Source organism: Phyllostomus hastatus, unplaced genomic scaffold (genome assembly GCF_019186645.2).
Source record: "Phyllostomus hastatus isolate PE091 unplaced genomic scaffold, TTU_PhHast_1.1 phas_scaffold_216, whole genome shotgun sequence".
NCBI classification, from domain to species: domain Eukaryota; kingdom Metazoa; phylum Chordata; class Mammalia; order Chiroptera; family Phyllostomidae; genus Phyllostomus; species Phyllostomus hastatus.
The window spans coordinates 5,195,157-5,220,765 of record NW_025334018.1 but is presented as its reverse complement, the minus strand read 5'-3'; the positions used below and the strand labels follow the sequence as shown (position 1 = coordinate 5,220,765).

Genomic DNA, 25,609 nt, shown 5'->3' with positions numbered 1-25,609 from the left:
CACTCAGACTGGCCTAAGCCAGTCTGGCAGGTGCCCTTCCCTGGCAGGAGGCCCAGGCCAAAGTCAAAGCCAGCTTGGCTCTGGGTGGGGCTTGTTTTACAGAAGCTATACCAAAGCTGCCTTTATATGGTTGGGAGAGGTGGGACACCAGTCCTTAAAAGGAATTTGTCTTCTTGTATAAGGATGGCCTCCATTTCTCCAGTGGTGTTTGCTCCAGGGTTTGAAAGGGAGGTGGCCAAGCAAGCCCTTGGAGCCTCTTCCCAGCCCAGCTGCTTTCTGCAGGTGGCTGCTTCACTGGCTTACAGTCCACATGGAAGGTAGGCAAGAAAAGGTCTGACACTCTTGAGTGGGCAGTGCCCCTGAATCCAGCAATAGGCTCTGGTGAACAGCTAGCTTTCTCTTCAAGACAACACAAGGGCAGAGATGACTGAAGCTTCCCTCTCCCAGGTAGTGACTGGATCTGTGCCAGGCAGGAATGGATGCGTCTTTGTACCTAGGAGGTGAATGCTGGGGATATCCCTATGCCCCAAGGGAATAAAACCCAGTTCTGGTGTCTCCTCTAACCCTCAAAGAAGGCATTTACTGGCCCTGCTATTCCCAGGAGCTTGTTTAGGAGAAAATGGAGGTGTATAAACACTTCCCAGGTCCCTAGGTTCCATCTGATCTGTTGTAAAGGGTTTCTAAAAAGTGGGTAAAGAAAACTCAGCTTCAGCCTCTACCTTGTGCAGTTAAAATAGTTTCTTCATACTATGTGGCCCTCCCAATAAGCTAGGAAAAAGAATGAAAAAAGAAAAAAAAACAACCAAGTCAAGGATTTCAGTATAGATATAATTTTAATATTTAATTTAAAATAAAAATCAAGGCTGGATTGGTTTGGAAGAAAATATCTGATTTGCAGAGAATTTTCTTAAATCAAAATCACAGGTCATTGGTGAGAACAGCCTTCTTCATCCCCCAGGCTCCTCACAGAGTTTGCTTAGGAAATGAGGTGAATCATCTCCCTTACGTTTTCCCCACCAGGGCTTGGCTCTCCCCAAAACCCAAAGGAGGAATAAACCCTGCTTTGCTTCTTCCCATTTCTACCAAGAGTCCGCCTCTAGGCCCTGTTAGGAAGCCCTGTATCAAGTCCAAGCTTCTGAGATGAGGGTCCTTCAGTTCCTCACTGAGGATGGGCACACTGGTCAGAGAAGTCACAAGAAAGGATAGTCAGGGAGGGACTGAAATCTTTGCTTTTCTTTTTCTTCTTTTAAAGATTTTATTTATTTATTTTTAGAGACAGGGGAAAGGAGAGAGAAAGAGAACGAGAGAAACATCGATGTATGAGAGAAACATTGATCAGTTGCCTCTTGAACACTCCTAGCTGGGGGCCTGGCACATAATCCAGGCATGTGCCCTGACTAGGAATTGAGCCAGTGACATTTCAGTTTGCAGGGTGATGCCAAACCCACTGAACCATACCACTAAGGGCTGAAATCTCTGCTTTTCAACTTGTGTAGACAGTTGTCAGCATTCTCAGATACAACCACCTTGTAAACACATCCACAGTCACAGAGGGAGGAGGAAGGACGGAAACCCTGAGCAGAACCAGGCCCCACCACCTCATCATGGCACTACCAAAGTCCGTCTCCCAGAGGCTCATCAGCAGAGAACCCAGTAGCTTTCTCCATCAGTTACTGGGGCCACAGGAAAGGCTGAGGGCCCTGGATGGGAAAAGGCTGGACCTTGGAGAGGTATGAATGTGTAGGTATAAAAGGCAAGAAGAGCATCCTTACTCCTCACCATGGCTAAGGCAGAGAGGAAATAAGGAATTTAGGAATGGTAAAGATGCAAAGGGGAGGAGAAAGGGTCTCCTGGATCCACTTGCTTGAGAAAGACAAAAAATAGGATTGGAGGTGGGTGGGGACTACCACATAGGCCCCATGACTGTGCAAAGAGGAGCATTGAGGAGCAGGTGGAGCCACGCCAGCGTGTCCATTACCCATAACACCCTCCTCACCCTGCTCCGGAGTGGGAGGGAAGCAAGTTGCAGGAGTTAAGGGAGCAGAATCATCTGGGGTACTTCCCTGAGCCTGAGGGTTAAGGACTAAAGAAATAAAGCTTTACATACATGGCAATCTCTCTCCCCTCCTGTCCTGCTCAATTCCCTCGCCTATATGCTGACCATGCTGCTGCTGTGAGGGAGAAGAGGGAGGGCTCGGCACTTACATGCTCAGGTGGCCCAACAAAATACCCACTCCTGAAGAGGAAAAGGAAAGTCTGCCACCTTAGTGCTGATACCCTTTTATCACCATCACTCACACCCTCCCTGTCTCAGGTCTAAATGATTCGGTCCTCCACAGGAATGAGGAACCTGAGACAGGGTAGAGCAGGGCTGGCCAGGATAGGCTTCAAACTGTGGTTTCTGGGCTCTTGTGGACAGCAAGCTAACAGGAACTGGTCTGCAGGTTGCTCTCCGTAATCAATGATGCGATGGAGGAAGGATCGTACACACGGTCGAATTCCTCATCTGAGCTCAGCCCTTCGTGTTGGAGGCTTGACTCAGCAGCTGAGCGAGAAGCTTTGCGCCTGAGTCAGAGAAAGGAATACCAGTAATGGAGGTAGAAAAATTTAGGTAGCCATCCTTTTCATGCTAAAGAGACTTCCAATTCTTCTAAGACTTAAAGCTATTCAAAAGATCCCCCACTAATCAGAGATGTGGGGAGATGGGGTATAGAATGGGGGCTGAGATACTAAAAGGTAATCAATCATATTGGCTTCCACCCAGAAAAAAGTAACTTTGAAGTCCCATCTGAGAGATCCTCCTCAGGGGGACTTCGGCCAGCAAGGTCCCCCAGGGGGCCACCATAGGATGGAAATAATGAGTTGTCCAGGCCGCAATCTTGTTGCTCCGGCAGGAAAAGGGGTAGCGATTCCCTCTAGTGGAGGATGCCCCAGCCCTTCTCCTACCCGGCTTTTATTAGGATTGGGAAGTGCAAGGGGATATAGCACACGTGCACAGCTTATCAATCAATGTCCAATAGGCTAAAGGCGTAAAAAACTAACCCTATCTATAGATAACAATTAAAGAAACACCGAAATCTTTTCAGGATGGTGTCTGAGAGACATGCAGGTGCCAGATGGCTGTAAAGGCCTATATCACAAAGTAGGGAGTTTCACTCCTTATGCCTTGAGCTCAAGCATCTGGGTTATACTAACAGTGCTTATCGTTGAGCAGAGCCAGCTTCAGAGGACAAAAATGTACATTTCAGGCCTGATTCCCACGGGACCCTCGGTGTTAGAATTGAGTCATGTCTGCCACCTGCATTATGACCTGGTTTTCCAGGGAGACTTACTAGCCCCTTTCAGAGCTTGCTCTCGTGGGGCTACAACCTCCAAAACCACACCGAGAGATCCCCAACTTCCTCCTCTCCATAAACATCAACCAGGACCGCTCATCCCCTTCCTGCTCCACTGTCCCAATGGGGCAGGGGCAGGGGCAGAAAAACAGCCCATACCAGGAGTCCTTCTCCAGAGCTTTGATCCGTGCCTGGAGCTGTTCGTTGACCTCATGCTGCTCCTCCAGCTCACGCTGGGCCTTCTTCCTCAGGCTGTCCAGTCGCTCAATTTCCTCTTCTGCTTCATCCACCTGCCGCTTCAAAGCCTTCACCCTCAGGCTTAGCTGGGGAAGGGTATCAAGTCCCCACATTAGAAAAGCATCTGCTGCCACCATGGCCTGGGATCCTCCCCTGTGGCAATCTTGACAAGGGATCACTTCCCCTAGAAAAATGTGGACCATGGGCCAGTTCCCTAACCTCACAGGTTTGTCTTGGGGATTAAATGAGTTTATACATGAGTAACACTTAAGAAAGAAAAGCTAGTACATCACAGGTACTCACTACATGTGCTTTCTATGACTCCTCTAATCCAGTCCTTTCAGTCAAGTCTCTGTCCTTACACGAGGAAAGTCTAGGTCTGGAAGACCTATGAGGTGAAGCCAACCTTGGCCTTCATGCAAGTGCAGTATGTACCGACCAAATGGTCGCTTGGGCCCGGCTGTGGTCCTTACCTGGTCTTTCTGGTCATTGACATGCTGCCGCTCATCATCAATCTGGATGGACAGCTCTTTAACCCTCCGCTCCAGCTTTCGGTTGGTGGACTGCAGAACTGTCTTCTCCCTGAGACGGTGGAGTAGGGGCAGGTCTGTGGCTGCCACTATTTCTAAAGGAAACCCTACTTGGCCTCTAGTGCCTCCAAAACCTCAAAACCTCTCTCAGTCATGAGCCCCACAGTTAGACTGGGGAGGATTCAGGGCAAATCCAAAGAACTGGGGAGATAAACATCACTCATATTTTAGAATTTCTGTAACTCTCTCTCTCTGCTCTCTGTCAAGAGAGAAGTTCTCCAGGTTGAAGATCAGGCCAGGTTGGCCACGTCCGAGGTAGATGAGGGAGGGTGCCCCAGCGGCGGAAAGCCCAGAGGCAGAGAGGAAATATGGGCTCATCTCACCTCTCTTCAGCCTGCAGCCGCTCCTGCAACTCCCGATTCTGGGATTCAAGCTGAGAGAGGCTGCTGTTGGGCTTCTGGAAGCCTTCTGAGCTGGCCAGCCGGTTCTTCAGGTCCTTGTTCTGAGAGGGACAGGAAGCCTCCACAGTGAGCACTCTTCTTCTGGTCCCTTCCGTGGTCATTCTACCCACCCCCCCATGATCAATCCCCAAGACTCCCCACGGCTCCCCCTCACCTGTCTCTCCAGGGAGATTTTGTCACACTCCAGGTCCTGCCGAGCGGACCTCTCCTGCATGAGCTCTGTGCGCAGCTGGTCTACCTAGGGGATGGGTGAGAGGAACCAGACTTGGGGAGGGCTGACAATAAACCATGAGGCTGAACCAAGCGAGGCAGAATACCTCTAGGATGCTCTCTGAACCCTGAAACCCTAAGTTCCCAGGTAACTAAGAAATCACAGCCTATTCAAATGGGAGGAGCCAGAGAATTTTAATAGGGTCTCCTCAGTCCCACCAGGAACTAACATCCGTTCTGAATGGAAGCAGCCCAGACTCAGGTCAGAGACTAGCCCAGGTCACCAGGGTTGCTTCCTCCACTCAAATCCCTGGCTTCTGTCCACCTGAGGAAACCTGCCAGCCCTTCCCGAAGCAGGGGAGACCCTGAAGCAAAGCCAGCCATGCACAGGTCTGCAGCCAGAACTCCCCAGACTATGAAAGCTGGAAGGGGACGTTGTTTCTGAGAGGGTCCAGAGATTCTGTCATCAGGGGCAGATGCAGCTGTGGGGTGAGGAAGGATTACCTGGTCCCGGCCGCGATTCACCCGGTCAGTCAGCAGCTCCACAGTGTTCCTCTCCTCGTCTAACTCTGCCTCCAGCCGGGTGACTTTCTCCTGTGGAGGAAGAACAACAGGTTAATTCTGCCCCAAATGCTGGACACCAGAATGCCAAACTCCAATCACGACCCTCTCAAAGACAGGCCTCCAGACTTTTCTCTCGCACATCCCCATAACCTGTTGGTCCTTGCCTGTGCCTAGAGCCACCATGGAGCTCGTGCCCTGTGCTGACCAGGTGTGGCGTCAAGGGGAAAGAGTGGGGCCTGCACTGGTCTTAGCCCTTTGGCAGAATGACACACCTGAGTCTCTCTCTCCTCAGGGGGGCAGCCCTACCTCCCTAATGGGAAAACAGAGACACCCAAGTGCCCAAGCCAACGCTGAGCTGGAGAAAGCCAGACCCAGATGCACCAGGGTACAGACTCGGGGAGCACACTCGAGCCAGGCAGTACCACACAGAGGCTCGGAGTATGGGCTCAGGGCCAGCCAGCCTGGGCATGCAAATCAGATATACCACTTCCCAGCAGAGTGGCCATGGAGTTGCTCAACCTCTCTGTGTCTCAGTTTTCTCCTCCTACAACACAGAGAAAACAAGACTCCCTAACCCACAGGGGTATTCTGAGGATGAAATGGGTCTTAAGTTCTCAGCACAGAGCATGATACAGAAGTGTTTGCTGCTGCTGCGATTGCTATTATTGTTATTATTATTGGCAAACACGGTAAACTGAAGACCACTGCTTACTCTCAAGGGGAGAGGCCGCTGCTGGGCACTGCTGCACTGCTGCCGTGTAGAAAACTCGGGGCTCAAAGGTCAGTGTTACCATATTTTCCAAATGTATTTTAAAAAGCCAGAGCCAAATCTTTGTGTGACATCCACAAGTTTCCAAACATTGGCACTTGATTCAAAGTTCTTAAAAACACTGCAGTCATGTACAAAGGACCCATGGACAAGGACAGTGGGGTGGGGACTGTCTTTGGGAGCAGAGGTTGGACAGGACAGGGAAGAGCAACTGGGGGACAAATGGAGACAACAGTAACTGAACAACAACAAAAAATAAAGTAATAGAATAAATAAAATAGTAACATTAAAACCTCAAAAAAAAACCAAAAACACCCAACACTGCAGTCAAATAAAATCCATCAGCTGTGAGCTGCCAGTTTTTGATCCCTCGCAGAGAAGGAAGCTTGGAGTGTCCTGGCTCCTTTGCCCACAGAAGTCCCATCTGTCCCAAGCCCCAGGCCCCGACCCTCTTCCACCACCACAGGCCACCACACAATGTCCCCACCTCAAGGCCCTTGAGTTGCCGGCTCCTGTCGTCCTGGGAGCGTTTTTTGTTTTCCGCCTCTTGCTCCAGCTCCTGCAGCCGCTGCGCTAGCAGCTCCTTGTCCAGACGGGCTGCATCTCGATCGGCCTGGGAATCCTGCAGGGCCTGCCGCAGCCTCTGGGTCTGGGCAGAAGAGAAAATGCAACAGCTCAAAGAAGAAGGTGGGGATAGAGGGCAGAAGCAGTCTGCCCCTTCAGGGAGAATCAGTTCACCATGGGCATTGTTTAGAATTGCCAGCACATGGTGATAATAAAAAGCAGACTGACTTTTAGTCCATTTTCTTTATTGTTTAAAAATTCCCTGCACAAACTGGGACCACCTGAGGCGATTTTAGACTACTGATCCCCAAGGATGATGATTTAAATAGTACAAGATGCAGCTTGGGCACTGGAATTTTTTAAAATCTTCCCAGGTAGCTCTAATGTGCAGGTGAGTTTGAAATCCCTGTTCTACAGACAATGTCTATATCTAGAGTGGACTACTCCCTCCCCCCACCCCCACTTAGTATGTCACTTGAGGTGGTTAGGCCTAAACCCAGGTCTCCCAGGATCCCTGGACCACAGGTTTAGTTAAGAGGCAATGACCTTCATTCAAATCAAGGACACTGGGAAGGTTTCCACCTTCCTGTCACTTAAGCACCTACCTCATCCTGAAGCCGGCTCAGCCCCCCAGAGGTCTTCTCAGCTTCACTGGCCCACTCCTTGGCCTGGCGCTGGGCATCTGCCACCTCCCGCCGGGCCTTTTCCTTGTAATCCTCCAGCTGGGCCTGAAGCTGCTGTAGGGCTTGCTTAGAGTCGTCCCCAATGTGCTCCAGCTGAGACACAGAGACACCCATGTCTTTAACAGATAGCTCTGCTCTTTCTCTGGGCCCAGGCTCCCAAGACTTGCCCAGAGCCTCCTTCCTGCCAAAGCAGCCCTCTCTTGCTCAGTCCTGGGCCTAGGACCTTAGTATGGCTACTAGTAATGTACAGCTTGCCTGGGTTCAAATCCTGGCTCTACCACTTACTAACTGTGTGACCAAAGGCAAGTTACTTATCCTCTCTCGGTCTCAGTTCCCCATCCGTAAAATGGGATAATAATAGTACCTACATTATAAAGTTGTTGGGAGAATTACATTAGTTAATTATGCAAAGTACTTACAACAGTGCCTAATACAAAGTAAACTTTAAATGACCTTATTTCAGCAAACCCAAAATACTAATGATTATAAGGTATACCACTAAGAAAAATTTGCCAGCTGAACTACAATATATCATCAATTATAAGCCAAAACTCAACTTCAGAGATGATAAAATGTACATTTTAGAATGGATGAACTACACTAAGTGTTAGCTAAAGAAGCAGATTAGGAAGACAACCTTAGCCGAAAACGAGCAATTTATTTCTTTTTCCTTTCTTCTTCCCCTACCCCAAATATAAAATTCTCCCATTGAGGATTCTTACATTTAAGTCTTACTGATTTCCAAGGGAGAATTCCAGGAGATATTTCCAAGGGTCAAGACCATGAGGGAACAGGATATTGGGGGAAGGGAAAAACCACTTCAGGGAGGGAGGAAGGAAGGATGCCACTCTTTGAAGATTTGACCTTGGTCTCCCCAGAAATGTACTGGGGGAAAGGAAACAGCACACACACACTCTGACCCACATCCACCCCGTCTCCCCAGGCAAGCTTCTGAACGAGCTGGGCCTCCTCCTGAGCCCAGGCCGCCCCCTGTCCCACCTCCTTGTTCAGTCGGTCCACAGTCCTGTCCAGCAAGCGTTTCTGCTCTTCCAGCTCAGCCTTGCCCCGCCGGAGCGCCTCCCGCTGCTTCGCCTCCTCCTCAAGGGCCCGGTTCAGCGCCTGCTGCTCCTGCCCCATGCGGGCCAGCCCCCGCTGGGCCTCGTCCAGCCGTACTTCCAGTGCCCGCTTGGCTGCTGCCAGGCTCCCTTCCTCTTCCTGAGCAGCGTTCAGGGCTTCCTCCAGCCGCTGCTTCTCTGCCTGGGACGGGGGTTGGACCGAGAGAAGGCAAAGCTTGAGCTCTAGCCATTTGGAGGTGAGTAGATAGGAGAGACGAGGAAGGAAAGGGTGAGCAATGAAAACAGGTTCAGAGGAAGTAGCAAAAAAATTAAGACACACAACATGCAAAAGTTGGGATATAAGAGACAACAATACCAGTGCAATGCTTGGGACGTTCATACCGAAGCACACTCCGGGAAATAAATCCAAGGTGAACAGAGGGTTTGGAGGCAAACAGAAACGCAGTAAAGGCAAAATAAAAGTGTGGGTGAGTATTTAGCCATCGGGACTAGAGGAGAGAGGGCCTGGAGGAGCCAGCCTTGAGGTCACCAGGAGCACTGACCTCTAGCCGCTGCACCTTGTCCCGAAGCCGAGCCTCCGCCACTTCCCCACCCTCCGCCAGGCCTCGAGCCTCCTTCAGCTGCTGCTCCAGACCCAGGATGCGCCGTCGGAATTCGTCATTTTCCTCCTGGGTCTCCCGAAGCGTCGTTTCCACTGTTGTCCGACGCTGCCCCAGCACTGCTGCCTCTGCCTCCGCTGCCATCTGAGCCTGCGGCCGTTCAGAGTGGCGGCTCAGACCCCAGGGCTCAAGGTTCCCGACCACTCCCGGGAAAACCACCCCCGAAAGAGGCCACATGAACTGGACTTAAAGTGGGGTAGTGCCGCCAACCAGAGGCTTCCCTGAGAACCCCGCCCCTACAGGGATGCTGTGGGTGTCACCAGGTACAGCCCAGCCTCCCGCTGCCAAATCCTGGCTGCTTGAACCACACACCTAGGACCAAGGATCTGGTCTGTACATACCCATGACAGGTAACTTTCCACGCCCTCTGGCTCCTCAGCCCTCCAGACCCCTCAGCCTCCACCTCCTAAGCCCTGTGCCCACTCCCCTTGCCTTGGAAGCCTCTTCACAGTCCTGTCTCAGTTGCTGGAGGGTCTTTTGTAGCTGAGCATTCTGCTGTTCCAGCCCCCGGGCTCGATCAGCCTCGAGCCTCAGCTGCTTGTCCAACTCCCGCTCCCGCTGTCGCCCGGCCACGTCCTGGCTCTGCCGCTCTGCCCGCAGCTCCTTAAGTTCCTCTTGTGTCCGGCGCAGCTCCTAGAAGGGAAGGGGAATGGCGACAGGACAGAGGGCCAGCCTGGGATACCAGAATGAGGAGAAACGGAACTCTCATACATTGCTGGAAGGACTATAAAGTGGTGTGGTGACCTGGGAAAGTGGTGTACCGTTTCTCAAAAAGTTAACCGCGGAGTTACCACATGACCCAGCAATTCCACTCCTTGGTATGTGCTCAAGAGAACTGAAGACAGCCCTGGCAAGGGAGCTAGGTTGGGCGAGTCAACCCATGAGTGCGTAACTAGGAGGAATAACAAATTGGTCTCTCTCCCTCTCTGTCTCACAGAAATCAATAAATAAAAAGTAAAAACAAAACAAAACAAAACTTGTACATGAATGTTCATAGCAGCATTGCTCATTATTGCTAAACTGGAGGAATGACCCAAATGACCCAATTGGTGAACAGATAAACAAAATGTGGTATATCCATATAACGAGATATTACTCAGCCATAAATAATAAAGTACTGATAATTGTGACAACATGAGTAAACCCTGAATGATTTTATGCTAAGTGAAAGAAGTGGACATAAAAAAAATCCCATGTTATAGGGGTCCGTGTAAATGCAACATCCAGAAAGGGAAAATCCGCAGACAAAGAGAGTGGACCAGCGGTTGCTGGGGGCAGGGAGGGTGGCCGCTTGTGGATGTGGGGATCTTTCTGTGGTGACGAAAATGTCTTCTGATTCAATAGTGGTGGTGGTTGTGCGGCTTTGTTAATGTACTTAAAACCACCAACTTACTTACACTCTTTATAAGAGTGAGTGTTATGGCATATATGAAATAAATCTCCATTAAAAAATTATGTGGAGTGAGAGTCGATGACGGTATGGATAAAAAAAGGATTGGCTGTTTAAAAAAAATGTTTTGGAAACCAGAATATGTGGCACAATAAATACTGGTGCTGCTATGCTTCCATATTTTTTTTTAATTTAAATATGAGTTCTGATTCTAATTCTTTAGCTCTTAGCTACTTCTGGAATTCATAAAGTTACCATAATTTGTCTGAAAGGTTATATAATATAGTAAGTCTTCCACGTGAGAAACTAACAAGTAATTACAAGAAAAAGAAAAACAGCACAGTGTATGGGCTAGATCACACTGGGTTAGTCTGTACCCCTAATGTGCATTTTGTTTATTGACTAAGTACTTGATAAAATACACTTCGAGTACAGATATATGGAACACCAGTTACCACTGTGTAGCTTTATCCAGCATAACGCATCAACTGTGGCTGTCGAAACAAATGTCCGGGCTCACTATGCAACCAATACAGTGAAGAGATTTCAGACTGTCCTTGATATTTGTTCTTTGTAACAATATTGTAATTAAATATCTTAACATTTTAAGAGTGCTCTTGATTTCATAACCACCAAAGTATATTTGGTTAACATTTATTATGTTTTTCTCCACCAAATATTTTGTTGTAAGCTCAGGCTTTTACATATGTGGAAAATCATTATATAGACCTGTATTTCTTTACTCATTTAAAAGTGTGATTACCTTGATTACAACTAGGCAGTCTTACCGTAAAGGCATGATAAATGAGCACTGATTAATTAACACTCGTTAACTGAGCACCTCCTACATACAGCACTGGGAGCCAGCTCAGCCAATCGGAGAAAGAGAGACCTAGAAGGGTGCTCAGGAGGCCACAGATGCCAGTCTCTAAGATTCAAGGAGGTATTTTCTGAGTGTCCACATCTCCCAAAACAATTAGTTGTTTTTCTGTCCTTTATCAATTAAACCTAGGAATATGAAGAAATTCTTTGTGTGTTCACTTCAATTTTATGCCCTTAACAGTTTTAAGATATTCATGTCTGATAAAGCATTTAATTCTGTGTCTAGACTCTACACTGTCTAAGCAGCTTTCAGATTACTACCTGACTTCCCATGTAGGTGCCCTGGCCATGCCAGTGCAAGCACCTCAGGCCACGATGACAGTCCTCATTGTGAGTGAATAAACTGGCATTCTAACTGAACATTTGTTTGATAAATGTAGTTAATAAGTATCCCCTGAGAGACAGAGCAACTCTTATGTGACCAAGTTAGGTTCCCAAGCTTGCAAAAAATGACCTTGGTGTTTCACAAATCCACCTAAAAGTCACTACCCATGAGGTTTCTTGGGAAGCAGCCAGCAACCTCTGGATATATTATTCAACCTGGCCACAGAGAGGCCTCTCCACTAGGAACCTCTACTGAAGAGACCAGCCCTCAGTCCTGCTGGGGGCAAAGACTGTGTGCTGGAGAGAGGTAAGGCTGAGCAGGCAGCGTGAGGCCTGCAAACCAACGAGCACGAGAAAGGCAGCCACACTTGTGTGGGGGCCCCATGGACAGGTGAGGTAGGCACCCACCACCCCAGCCTGCTCTTCTCTCCCCCATCTCCCAAATACCTTCTTGAGCTCCTCCACCTGGCGAGAATCTCCAGCAAAAGCTCGGGCCTGCCCTAATTCCCTTTGCAAGATCTCTATCTTCTCCCCAAGCTCCTCTTCCATCTCCTCCTTCTCCATCCGCAGCTGCAGCATTCTGAGACCATACAGGTGAATGAAAAGGGACAGGGTCAGGCCACCTGCCTAGAGAGGTTAGCAGAACAATAAAAACCACCTCCCTGGAGGCTAACACACTGGGTACCCAGTCTCAGGGGAGGAAGGTGGGTATAAAAGAGTAGACTGAGAAATGGGGGAGCAGAGAGCACAGCATGGATGGAAAGGAAGCAGGATATGTGTAAGAATCATGGTTAAGTATTCCTGGGAGAGGGTCAAGGTCCTTACTCTTGCTTGGTGGCTCTAAGCTCCTCCTTGTTCTTCTGGAACATGCTCTGCCAATGCCCGGTCTCCTCAGAGCTCTCCTCCAGCTCCCTCTGCAGCCCCCGCAACAGGATTGACATCCTCTGCTTCTCAGCCTCTAATGCTGCATGGTCCTAGGGAAGGGTGAGTCCGGGGACCAGGAGGCTCAGAGGGGAGAGCTCACTTCAAACCAAAGTATGAGTATGCAGAAGGGGAGGCTCAGGCCCAGCGGCAACAGCTGCACGCCCTGACACCCGGTGGGACCTGGTTGGATGCTAACAGAAAGCTCTCCCCACAAGTCCCAGTCCACCCCTCCATTATCTGTAGGACGCCTTCCCCCATTATTTCCCCATGGGGCTAGATTATACACCCTCTGGTACTTCTGGCCTGCATCCCCTCCTCTGCCCTTGTAGGTTTCCTGACCAAAGTTTCATTACATCTCACAAATGTCTTTTAGGGGAAGTTCCAGTTATAACCATGAAAAGTCTGAAAATACGAAGACCTCAGGGCAGTCCCCTTCCCAGCCGCGCTCTTGTCACATGCCTGGGTTGCGTCTTGCATGCTCCTGCGGAGCTGCTCTGCATCTCTCTGGTACTGCTGCCGGACACTCTCCACCTCCTGGTCACGGGAGGCCACCTCTTCCTTTAGGGCCCCCTTCAGGGCCGTCAGCTCTCGCTCCCTCAGCCTCAGCTGCTCCTCTATCCGCTGTTTCCCCTCCAAGACCTCTTCAAGAAGTTCTCGGGTTTCTAACAGGTCCTGAGAAAGTTAAGGTGCCAGTACAGAGGTGACCACCTATTAAGATCCACCTGTGTAGTCATTCATTCAGTCAGCCAATCAAAAAATATTTATTGAGCACTTTGTAATCTGTTAGGCATAGTACCAGGTGTTCTCTGCCCTCTAACATGCCTTGTTAGGATAAAGGAAACCCACCATTCTGGGCTGTACTGGGCCTGTCTGAAAGCACCCTAAGGGGTACTCCCCATACTTTGAAGATACTCTTGCAGAATGGAAGCAGAGGACGGGGTACCAAATGAAGCTCCCTACCTTCCTTAACACTTCCTTAGCTGGCTCTGGACTCTGAACCTTCTTTAGCTTGTCCTGCAGCTCCATCACCTGGGTCTCCAGCCCATGTCGTGCCCTTTCACCCTGGTCCAGGAGGAGCTTCATGCTCTGGAGCCTAATAATTAGCAACAGACAACTTTATTGAGCAACATGAGTCAGGAGGTTTTGTAAACACTTTATACATATCAATTCATTTAAACCTCCTTCAAGCCTTTGTTCAAATCTTAGTAAGCCTTCCCCTGACTATGCTATTTATTTTAACACTGGAACCTGCTCCCCCACAACTTGGACCTCCTGATCTACTACAGCTTACCCCCTTTTCACATTTGAGAAATATACTTAAGAACGTTTATTGCCTACAGCCTGTCCCCCTCACTTGAAACCGTGCTCCTGAAGAGCAGCGTCCTTCATCTGTACGGTTCACCATGTACCCCAGGGACTGTAGATCAGCGCCTCACACATGGCATTCATTGCAAAAACATCTGCCGAATGAAAGATCAAATCCTCACAACAATCCTCTGAGGCAGGTACTATCATTAACCCCAATTTACAGATAAAACCTGAGGTACAGAGGCAAACCTGGGAGCCCAACTCCTGCACCATCACCATTACTGATGGAGAAGGTGAAGAGAGAGGCCCTGTCTTTGAACCACCTGTCTGCCCCTTTCAGCTTCTGGGAGCTTCCTGTCTCCCTTGGCCTTGGGCAGCCTCTAACTCTGACAGGCCCCATGCAGCCCCACAGGCTCTGTCAGCGGCACTCACTCCTTAGTGCTCTGCTGGGCCTCCCCCACCCTCCTCTCCAGAAGCTCCTGCAGCCGGCTGCACTCTTCCGCCTTCTCCTGCAGCCGCCGCTCCAGCTCAGCCCGGAATGGCTCTATCTTCTGCCGTTTCTGGAAAAAAGAAATAGAAAACAGAGAGTAGAGAGAACCTCTGAGAAGGGCCAGGAATAATGGGAATTCTACCATTTATCGACACTCACTATATGACAGGTATTATACTAGGGAACTTGACAGATTATCCGCATTTAACCCTCATAATAACCTTGGTATATGTGATAGTTTAAAATACATCCACAAACTCTTTGACAATCCTTTCAAAAGGTGAAGCCTCTCCCTTTAAGTATGGGCTGTACTTCTAACAAATAGAAAAAGGGGGAAATGACATGTAGCTTCTGAAACTAGGTTATAAAAAGGCATTGCAGCTTCCTCCTTACTTTCTCTCTCATTTCACTCACTCTGCGGGAAGGTAGCTGCCATATTGTGGGGGACACTCAAGCAGCCCTATGAAGAGGCCCACACAGCAAGGACCTGAGGCCTCCAACCAACAGCCACTGAATAAGCCATTTTAGAAGTACATCCTCCAATTCCAGTCAAGTCTCCCAATGACTGTGGCCCCAGCTAACCCCTTGACCAGAACCTCATGGAGACCCTGAGCCTGAACTGCCCAGCTTAGCTGCTCCCGAAATCTGGGCCTCCAGACACTGGGAAGTTTGCAGACACTGGAAGCTATTTAGTGTTGAGGTAATTGTTACGCAGCAATAGATAACTAATACAATTCAATTATTATCCCTAGTTTACAATCAAGGAAACTGAAGCTTAGAACAGTTAAGAACTTACCCAAGATGTTACAAAGCCCACAACTAAGGGTATTAGGATTTGGACTGTTAATTTCATTCAAAGCTCCCATGTAACTAGTACACCACACTACTTTCCAGGAAACAAAAGGGAGTTACAATTCAACACTTACTGAGCACCAACAACACACAGGCAACAGTGTAAGAGCTGGAAGCAGGGAGGAGTACATAGGCTTTAGAATAAGACTGACCTGAATTTTTCCATTTCTTCTCTGCAACTTGCTATCTTGAACAATTCACTTAACCTCTCTGATTTTCAATCTTCTCATCATCAAAAAAAAAGTTCAGGATGCCTACTTTACAGGGTCCCTATAATTATTACATAGTATCCAGGGCAGAATCTACCACAGAAATTATACCCAATAAATGACAGCTACTATTATTGCCATCATTATTATAATGATTAAAAGAATTGAATTACACATTTTTCTCAAGATTTATACATCTAATAAGTGGCAGAGCCAAGATGGGAACTGCCAAAAAAAAAAAAAAGGAATGAAAAGCAACCGGACTCCTGATGAACGTGCTCCTCCTATCTAAGCTCCAGCAAAGCCCAGAAGTCCTCGCCGGGACTAGCGTGTCCTCTTGTCTCGTAGGACACTTGAGTGCTCCTTCCATTGCTTGGAGAAACCAGCTCAGGCCAAAGTTCTTTTCCCCTGTGGTTCTTTATCCCCCCTGTGCCTCTAACCTCTCCTCACCTTCACCTCTTCATCCAACTTTTGCTGTAGCTCCTCCACTTTTCGGGTGAGTTCGCCCTGCCCTGCCAGGGCCTTAGCAGAACCAGGAGAAGCCATCTGCCAGAGACATGGGGTCGGGGGTGGAGGGGAGGAAGAGTTCACATCCAGATCCTGAGGCCCCAAAAAGACCCTAACCCTGCGCCTTGCTCTCACTAGGAGAAGACCACTCACCACTAGAGGCTGCATCTGATCCAGCACCAAGCTGACCTTCCTCCTCACAGAGGTTTCACTTTCTGGGCTTCTGGAGGATAAAGGGACAGAAGCAAAGCTTAGTGGAGGACAGAGGTAGCCGAAATGAGGGAAGTTAGGGTAGAGTATGGAGGATGGGAAAGGAAGGAAAAGGAGTCCCCTACGCACCCGTCCCTCAGGATGCCGTAAATGGTGGCCTTCACATGGTCCACACTGCCTGGTGGAGCTGCCTCCTGCTGGTCTCGAAGAAGGTCTGGGGTTGATTTGAACTGCAAAAAAATAAACCCAAAGAAATAGGAAAATTAAGCCCCTTCAAGCACAATGAATAAGCCTGAAGGGGGATCAGGAGGCAGCACTGCTGAGCCCTGAGCTACAGATCGAAATTTCCTCAAACAAGCAAATCTCAACCAGCTGTGAGCTGTGTCACAAGTAATTCTGCAATACTGACAGATACATATTAGGGTTTGTAGGTGATTTACCACTAGAATGGGCTTAACTTTGTCTCAGGGGAGAATCACTCCTCCACTTATTTGCATTCCTGAGTGGGAGACAAAGTGGGAGTTTTGGCAAGAGAACCAGGAAGCTGCTCATATCCTCCAAGCCTGCCTTGTGGATGCTACGGACCTAGCAAGCACTAGTGACCGGGGCACCGTTAATGGTTGGGAAAGGACAAGTAACTGTCCACGCTTGTGGATGGAGATTCTATAGTTCGTTCCATTTCTTTTGCAATGTTGCCCATGGAAATCCTGTCCATATTGATGGAAAAAGTGAAAGACAAAAGGTAGAGACTTTCTATCCTTGACTATTTGAACCAGCACGGGGTCCCAGGGCTGGTGGGTCAGGGCTGACAAGAAGGGTCCAGGGTTTGAAAGCTGCGGAGGGCTGTGGTCTGACCTGCAGCAGGGCAGGGTCCTGCGTTCTCCCTCGTGGCTCCTCAAAACTCTGCAGGACCCAGTCCTGGGTCTGACGGGAACGGCTAAAGCCACCGGGAGGGCTCTGGCTCGGTGCCGGTTGTTTTGAGCTGCCCACGTTGCTGTCATGTTTTGTGCTGGGGCTCCAGTGACTGGAGGACAGGCGTTCCCGTTCCTCAACGGTGTCTCGTGGGAGCCGGTTGTCCAGGCTCTGGCTCCGCTTACGCTGTTCAGGGGGCAGTGAACGCATGCGGCGGCCAGTCCGGCCCCGGGCCTGGCCCCCACGGTGACCGTCAAACTTGTTGATGAGTGAGTCCACTGAAGACAAGGGAGCAGTGTCAATGGTACTCCCTGGGGAAGCTCCTTGCGGGGCCAGCTCCAGCAGGCTGGTGCTCCGGTTGCCTAGACCCGCATGGGCAGGGCCCGTCAGGGAGGCCTGGGACTGGGAGCGGAGGAGCCGACCGCTCCAGTGGGCCCCAGGCTCCTCATCAGACATGCTGTCCTGCAGGGGGCCAGAAAACTCCTTGGCCTGAGAGTAGGAGCTCTCAGGGAGATCTGAGTCAGAGCTCAGAGCTCCCGAGGCCCCTCGGTTGTTGGGACCCTTGATTTGGACCCCAAAGGAGTCGCCACCCTTCTCCCCACTGTTGAGCACCACAAAGGGCTGTCCAGCGATGCCCTGCACACGCACGGCGACCCCGTAGGTATTGGCTCTTGCATCCTTAGCCGGGCGTCGGCCCCCATGACGCAGAGTGCCCATCTCTGTAGTTCCCGTTGGCTCTGTGATGAAACGAATCTGGACTCCGTGGTCTACAGGGCCCCGGGTCTCAGCCATGGTGAATGCCTGCTCCATGGGCAGGAGGGGTCCTAGGAGATGAAGAAAAGAGGGCAAACTGAGAAACTGGAAGCAGCAATGTAGAAATCTCCCCTGCCCAGCTTTGGTGATTGCCTTGTCAGTACCTTTACGTACAATAGTGGTTCTCATACCAGATCTGAGCAGCAGAAGCATCCCCAGAACCCATTAAAAGACATACTGCTGGACCCACCCCCAGAGTGTCTGAGCCAGTAGCCTGAAGTGAGGCCTGAGGATTTCCATTTCTAACAAGCTCCCAGATGGTGCTGATGCTTGCTGGTCCAGGGAACACACTTGGAAACCTAATGACACAGAAGAATCTTTTCCCTCTGGTACATTCCTGGAAGCTTGGCTTTGTCAAGAGTTTAAAGACTTTGCTTGATATTCACATGTAGACACATACCACCACGTGCCTCCCCCACCCCAGCAAGGCAGAACCCAAGCCCTGCCTATCAGACACCTCCACCTCAGTAGAGCAAAGGGGCCTCCACTCCCACAGCTCATTCCAAATACAGAAGACCCCAAGTTATTCCATCCCATTTCTGGGAGGATACTCAAACTGACAGCAGCGATGCCTCTGGATTGGGATAACTGAGGGGTAGGGACAGGGATGGAGAAGTGACTGGCTTTCTTTTATGCATCTTGTTGTCTCTTTTGAATTTGGGAACCATGCAGGTGTATTGCCTATTCAAGAAAAAGATGTAAATGATGAATAAAAGTGCCAGTCCAGGGGCCCTGGGACAGGCAGACTTGCCCCTGAGGACCAGAGCCGAGACTACCCACAGGCCAACTCCCCAGGACTACATTGCCCAAGCCTAGTGCTAGCAAATGGAATGTGTGGCAGGTGTGCTCTGACTCCAAGAACTTGCGGGGAGTGGTTCTCCTCCAAGCAAATAAGAACTCAGCTTCTGCTAATCTCCACCAGAGCCTAGCACCAAACTGGAGGAGGAGCCTTTAACATACCAGAGACACAAACATACTCAGCTCAACCTCCCTGTGGAGCTCTGGGCCAAGGAAACTCAGCCAGGGCCCTTTCAGGGACTGTGGAAGTGCTAGGAAGCCCAGGAAACTGGTGAGAGGGGAAGGTAGGGCCAAGCTCCAGGTGAGAAAAAGCTTGGTGGGAGTCTCCTGCTGGAGAAAGAGCATTCCTAGCATTCCAGGCCCTTGCCTCCAGGGAGGGAGGAGCACCTTACTGGAAAAAAACAAAACAAAACAGAACAAAACGAACAAAAAATACCCCTCAATACCTTGTTCCGAGGTTGAGGCTCCATAGAGAACACGATGAAAGCAATGTACCCTCCTCCTGGGAGACAGCCCACTCAAACTTTACCGCAGAATCTCAAGAGGTTCACATGAACACCTTAAAGCCCACCTATGAGCCCAAGAGCCCCTCTCTTCCACTATTTAGGCACTGGGGAAGACCTTAACCAACTTCTGACTCAGATACAAAGGAGCAGGCTATTCAGTTGGCAGGGCCCTGTTGGAATTCAAGTAAGAAATGGAACCAGAAAAGATGCCACAAGACAAAGGGGTAAGTTTTCCAAACCACTCATCCAGTAGAAAAGGTACAAGACTAGAGTCAGAATCTGGCTTGGAACCCTAGCTCTGCTCTTCACCTGCTGTGTACAACCCTGGGCAAATCACAACTTTTCTGAGCCTCAGTTTCCTCATCTTTAAGGTGGGTATAAAGATAATACCTCATGAGGTAATAACCTGTGGGAATTAGACAAAAATTACATGGTTGTATCCAACTGTAAAAATTTATCATCATACACAATATTTTTGCACTTTATTTACTTATGGTATACTTTAATAAAAATTACAAGATATTAAATATGAATGTAGCTAGCAGTGTACACCTGTCACAAAGCTGACAACATGTTACCCCACAAAGCTGACAACATGTTACTTCCAACAGGACCTTCCTAGCTTCATCTGGTTCATAGAAGGATGTCACCTCCTCAGAGAAGCCTTCCCCAACCACTCCTCACAAACTAGGTCAGAACAGTGTAATATGCTATACAGTTATCCTTCAGGGAGTCTGCCTCAGCTTAACTTCATATATTTATCACAGTGATAACTTGTTTCCTGTCTGTCTCCCCCACTAGATTATAAGCTCCTAGAGGATAAAAGACCGTGCATGCACGGCTTTCAGCTGCCTCCTGTGTCCCTAGGACCTGCCACATGGTAGATGTGGATAAACACTTGTTAAAAGTTGTATCTTGAACCAAGGCAGCCTCGCACAGCAGTGGAGAGATTTGCCCAAAAAGTCCTCATAGCCATTTCTTGTTTGTCCTAGTAACCAGACCTCTTCCTGGCCTGGACTCCTTGCCCTACTCAGTCAATTTTGGAACCAGATGTGCCTAGACTACCAACTCTCAGAAGTCACATTATTCATTCATGATGCAGCTCTATGCTGTCGGTATATCTACTGATCTCCAAGATCCAGGTCAAGAGGTTCCCAGACTTGGCTCAGCTGAGTACACAGCACCTTGCTCACCCAAGAGCACCAGGTTGTTCTGAGGCAGCCTTGAATGTACCACTAGGACCCAGTGACTCCCTAACCTCAACCACCTTCAGTCCTAGGACATGTGGGTCAGGGGCCAGGACGGCTGAAGGAATCTTTAGGGTGGGTCAGAAAGCAGAGTTCTAAATGATTCAACATGGAAAACCCGAAACCTATCCTCCTTCGGTTACAGAGGACAGTGAGGCGGGGCTGGGGAGCAGGACAGCTCCAAGGCCGGCCTTGCGTAAGTCCCAGAGGCAGGTAAACAGTGATCCAGCACAAGGCAACATGGAGTCCAGAGCCTTCACTCTCACCAGATGCCTGACCCTGCTTTTCCCCTCCACTGGCATGTGCCCAAGCCGCTCCTCACCAACTGTACTCTGGCCACAAGTTAATTCAGCTTCATTGGTCTGCCTCTGCCATTCCTGCCTGCAAGGAGGGGAAGGACACTGAACCTAGACCAAACAGCCACTTCTCCCTGAGTTACTCATTAGCCTGCCCTGCCCCAATTCCATCAACTCTGGCCCAGCCATACTGTCTGGCTCCCAACTAGGAGTGACAAGGTCTCTGTACTCCTGGCAGGAAGTAGGGGTGGGGTGGTTTGGGGTGTCCAGAAGAACTGATACACCAGGACTGAGGAGTATGCTAATGCTACATAATTGGCAGATTTAGAAAATGGGAGAACTAGAATAGAGATTAGACTCCCCTCAGAGGCAACAAGAAAAGCAAATGGTCCAAATACAAAAGGACAGCTCAGTGACCTTGATCATTCAGCTCCTATTTTCTCATAGTTACAGGGATAAGAAGGTTCACTGTGGATCCAAAAAGAACCCCTCAAGTGGATTTCTGGCTTCGTCCACTGGAAAAAAAAAAAAGCCGAAACCTGAGAGCCAGGCTAGAGCTGCTTGGCCAGTGGGGGAAAAAACACAATGAGGAACTGGGCCCCTGCAAACTGGCTGGACTGGTTTGAGAAGCAAGGGGAAGGGGAGGGCCAGGGACACTCCACTGGCAGCTAGTAAAGCAGAGATATTCCATACCACAGAGGAGGCTGAGGGGCAAAGGCATGAGGAGGGACTCTGTCTAGTCTAGATGCCAAGGCCAAGGCTCTGAAAGAGGCGGAAGGTAGAGAGGGAACAGGCAGGAGGAGCAAATGCACAAAGAACCTGGCAAGTGACTGACCAGTCTGTGGCAGGAAGACTATACTCCTCCCTCTCAAGTTCCCAAAGATGCATTCCTGATCCCACACTTCCTGGGCCACCTCCCTGGACCTTAACTCCCCTCCCCCACACAAAGAAAAGCAGCCCTAGCGCCTTCTCATTTCCCACAGAGGTGAAGGCATGCAGGTCAGCCTGGGAAAGGCAGGAAGGGCTCTAGGAAGCCAGAATCCTCTTAGGGTCAGGCAAATCTCTGGGTTAGCAGTCCCCTAGTGCCAGCCCCCCAATCCCAAATATCCAGGATGAAAGAAGAGGTGCAGAGGCAGGTGTAGGCAGCCAGTGGACAAGGTAGCGGTTGCTAATTATTCCCCAGTTACAACTTTCCTCAGGCAGGGCATCAAAGGGGCCAAGCTAAGGCTGGCTCTTAACTGCCTAAGGCAAGGGAATCTGCCTCGGAAGTCTTGCTGAGCCCCAGTGTGCGCCAGTCATCCAGCTGGACTTGGAGGTGCTAACCTCCCTAGTCTTGTGGTCTCCTGAAGAGTCCTGCCTATTTCCTGCATCGCTAGTGCCTGCTGCCAGTCTGACAGCCAACATGGTGCAGGAATCAGGGATGCCTGGAGGGGTTTCAGGGAATAGTGGGGATCTTCTGAGAGGCATCAAGGAAATTGATTAGGCTCCCAACCATCACCCAACGGCCTTACCAAACAGCACAGAAGAAAGTAGCTGTGCTTGGGGGAAGTGTTTGACATTAGCCCCAGAAAGAGGCCTCATTAGAAAGAAGGAATTCTAGATATTTTGTAGGCCTAGGGACCTTGCTTCCTCATATCCCTATCTAGAGTAAGAAGAAAAAAATTCTCCCTAGCATGAAAGCAAAGAGGACAGAAACTGAAAGCCTTAAACAGTTTCACACCTAGCAAAGAGGTGCGGGTGTCCTCTTGTCCTACCCCTCAGTGTTTCTTATTTGCGACTCTCTTCACCTGTAGGTGACTGGTTAGAGAAAGTTCCACACCTCAGAGCCATCTCAAAGCTAGCGAGAGGTGTCTGCAGCAGCTAGACTGGCAGTCAGAGGACAGGAACCTCAGGGAAACAGCACCTCTCCATGCCCTCCCCCTTCGTCTCTGAACCTGGCAGCAGTTCCCTTTGCCCAACTGAGACGAACTCCTTCCCCCCACCACCCCCGACTCGCAGAGAAATTCTGCCCCTGGGACTGGCATCTGACCTTCAGAAAGATCCTGGCCCTGAAACGCTGTCATGCCCTGGGAGTAAACTCAGCCTCAGGTGCCCCTCACCTGGCATCTTCCCTGGCACCTGCCTCTGGCACCCTTAGAGTGGGAACCAGCTCTTGATCAGTACTCCCACCCCACCTTGACCTCCCCTCCTGCGGTCTCCAATTCAGCACCAGCGCCCTGCAGGGTCATATCACTGATCGCCGCGCGCCGCGCCCCGCTGGGATACACCTGAGGGCCCGCTCGCCTCTCAGGTGCCCGTACCCCGCGCGGTTCACTCACCCCAGCCGGCCTCGGCGCTCTCAGGCTTGGGCTTGGGCTTGGGCTCGGGCTTGGGCTAGGGCTCCGGCAGAGGTGCACGCTCGGCTCTGGGCCCCCAGCCCCTCAATCCCTGGGCAATCCCTCCGGCTTTCTCTCCCTCCCACCAACCTGTTACTCCCCTCCGCAGCCCCACCCCCATTGGCCATCACCACCCGCCCTACCCCTCCTGCGGTTGGTCGGCTTCCCGCGAGGGGCGGGGCCACCGCCGCGGAGACCCGGACCAGGGGTCGCCAGCCCGGGCGAGCCGGGGGTGCGCGCGGGGTCACGTGGGCAGGCGGGCGGGGCGGCCAGGGGCCGCGGGAGGCCATTTTGGGGGCCACGCGAGACCGCCGCCCTCGGGCTGCGGCCCCGGGAGCCGCCTGCCAGAGCATCCTCGGGGCTCAGCGGGAGAATCGCTCTCGGCCTCCGGTGTTCTCCGCCGGAATCTCTGACCAAACCCCTTCCTGCCCTTCACCTACTTCGCAAAAACCAGGTTATTCTCCCGTCGCCTTCGCGGAGATCCCCCCGGCCCCGCCGTCAGAGCCTCCTGCGCCTGAGCGCGTCTCCCCGTTCCCCGGCCCGAGGCCAGAGCTGCAGTCCAGGGTTCTCCTCCCGGCCCCTGGCTCCAACAAAGCACTCTCCAGCGTTGTTCCTTTCACTGTAGTGTTGATCCGCCTCCAAATTTATGTTAATTTCAGAAATCACAGGCACCGTTTGTCTTTCGCCCTACGGTAGTCCATCCAGAGCAAGGATCTCTTGTTTTGTTCGCTGTTTCATCCCAAACGTCTACAAGGAATGTCACAAATTAGACGCTTACTAAGTATCTGCTGAATGGACTGGAATGAGGGGTGGACTTGACTTTGAAGGGGGATGTAAATTTACGTCAAATAGGAGTGATCCTCACTCTAAACAGAAGAGGACTCACCCTGATTTTAAATCTCCTTTTTAAAAAGTGGGGAAATTTATTTCAGGGGAGTAAAGTCAGGGGCGGGGGGACTCAGCAAACGAGGCACTGCTAATACACCAGCTGTGGTTAAACTGTGGCTCTTTAAGTTGGCTTCCTAGATGGTAACCGCTGAGATGTGTAAAAAAGAGATTGATTTAGCTTACATCTCTGGGCTCTGGATATTCTCGCTTTTCTATTCAACAAATATTTACTGTGTAGTATTTAGGGTTGAGTTGGATCTTAAATGCAGCTGACAGTCCGGTTTATTCTCGGGAGCTGCTTCCTTCCCCTCCCCCCATCCTTTGGAGGCTAGGTGTGGGTCCTGGCGGGTAAAGTCCACCTACCAGCTCCTCTGCAAGGATGCAAAGTCCCTGCATTCCAAAGGAAGCTTTATGTAAGGTTCGAGTAATCAAACCGGCCCAAGCGCAGGGAAGGAACAACAAAAACCGTGTGGGGGTGGGGCTCCGAAGACGAAGTGTCCCTCTGAGACGGCTCTTATCTCCTGACGAGGGTGGGGGGTGGGGAGAGTGTTTTTCTGAAATATGAGACTGTTGAATTGACACAGATACTGGAAACGTGGAAACGCCCAATCTCTCCTGGGTAACAGCTTAATAATTAGGATATTGAGCGTAGTTGTGGTAAATAAAAAGTGAGGATGGTAAAGGAGACATCCCACCCCAGCACTCTGAACAGGGACTGCAAGGAAAAAAGCCCTGGAGCCCTCTGAGTCACCACCAAGTCATCCGTTCCTCAGGCGAGTGCTCAATCTCAGGAGGGCGCCACCAGGCACCGGGGGTGAAGGCACACCAAGGTCTTTTTCCGGAGTTTGTCATGCTCTTCTTAAGAAACGTTACAACTGGGCAAAAATGGCCAGTTTGTAAATACAGCAAAGGTAGAAAATTAAACGAAATACAATATTAAGAAAGAAGAAAAAGATAACATTGATATTCAACAGGGTAGCTTTACTTTTGTGAAACAGTGTAAGGAAAAACATTTTAGGTAAATTGGAGGTTTCATCGAAGTGAATTTGGAGCCCAATTCCTGTTTTACAATGCTCTCTTCACTTCTGTCCTGAGTTCTCCAAGATTGTCCCCAGGACCAGTAACAACCCTATTCAAATTGTTATTTCAAAAATCACCTGTTAATCTGTGTCCAGTTCCTAAATGGAGCATCAGGGAAGGCTACAAGAAAATTAATTAAAGATAAATAATGGAAAAGAGGTGATGTCATTGGCTAAGATTCAAAGGGCCGGAGACAGAAGGTTTTTGGAAGGATCTAGAAAGTGAAGAATGTAATAAATTAACTTTGGAGATTGCCATTTTGGAAAAGGAGGCAGGGTACACACTTAAGTCTAGGAAACAACTGGAAATGAAGTTTAAAAGAGACTTTAGGGATAGAGACAGATCTGAGAATCATCCTCATAAATGTGGAAGTTTTATATATATATATATATATATTTTTTTTTTTTAAATTTTAATCATTGTTCAAGTACAGTTTTCTGTCTGACCTGGAAGTTTTCAAAGAGGACCAAAAAACAAACCTTGAGAAATAGGAACAGATGGGAAAAAAAA

The 25,609-nt window shown here is 49.9% G+C and overlaps 1 protein-coding gene across 2 annotated transcripts; it reads right to left on the bottom strand.

Moving 5' to 3' along the window:
• Positions 1–814: 814 nt before the first annotated feature.
• Positions 815–23,676, bottom strand: CGN (cingulin). 2 transcript variants are annotated; one of them, XM_045816695.1, is made up of 21 exons: positions 23,572–23,676; positions 17,040–17,920; positions 16,314–16,414; positions 16,128–16,197; positions 15,918–16,013; positions 14,349–14,476; positions 13,569–13,701; positions 13,068–13,280; positions 12,510–12,658; positions 12,132–12,264; positions 9,521–9,721; positions 8,972–9,178; positions 8,353–8,610; positions 7,276–7,446; positions 6,594–6,755; positions 5,278–5,367; positions 4,718–4,801; positions 4,486–4,604; positions 4,046–4,154; positions 3,495–3,658; positions 815–2,565 (listed from the first exon to the last, which is right to left on the bottom strand). In XM_045816695.1, exons 2-21 carry the CDS (start codon positions 17,904–17,906, stop codon positions 2,424–2,426), a joined length of 3,597 nt encoding a protein of 1,198 aa, XP_045672651.1. In that variant the 5' UTR covers positions 17,907–17,920; positions 23,572–23,676; the 3' UTR covers positions 815–2,423. The 2 variants fall into 2 exon arrangements, with proteins under 2 accessions (XP_045672651.1, XP_045672650.1); XM_045816694.1 differs by lacking the exon at positions 23,572–23,676 and adding an exon at positions 23,075–23,232.
• Between the last annotated feature and the right edge of the window lie 1,933 nt (positions 23,677–25,609).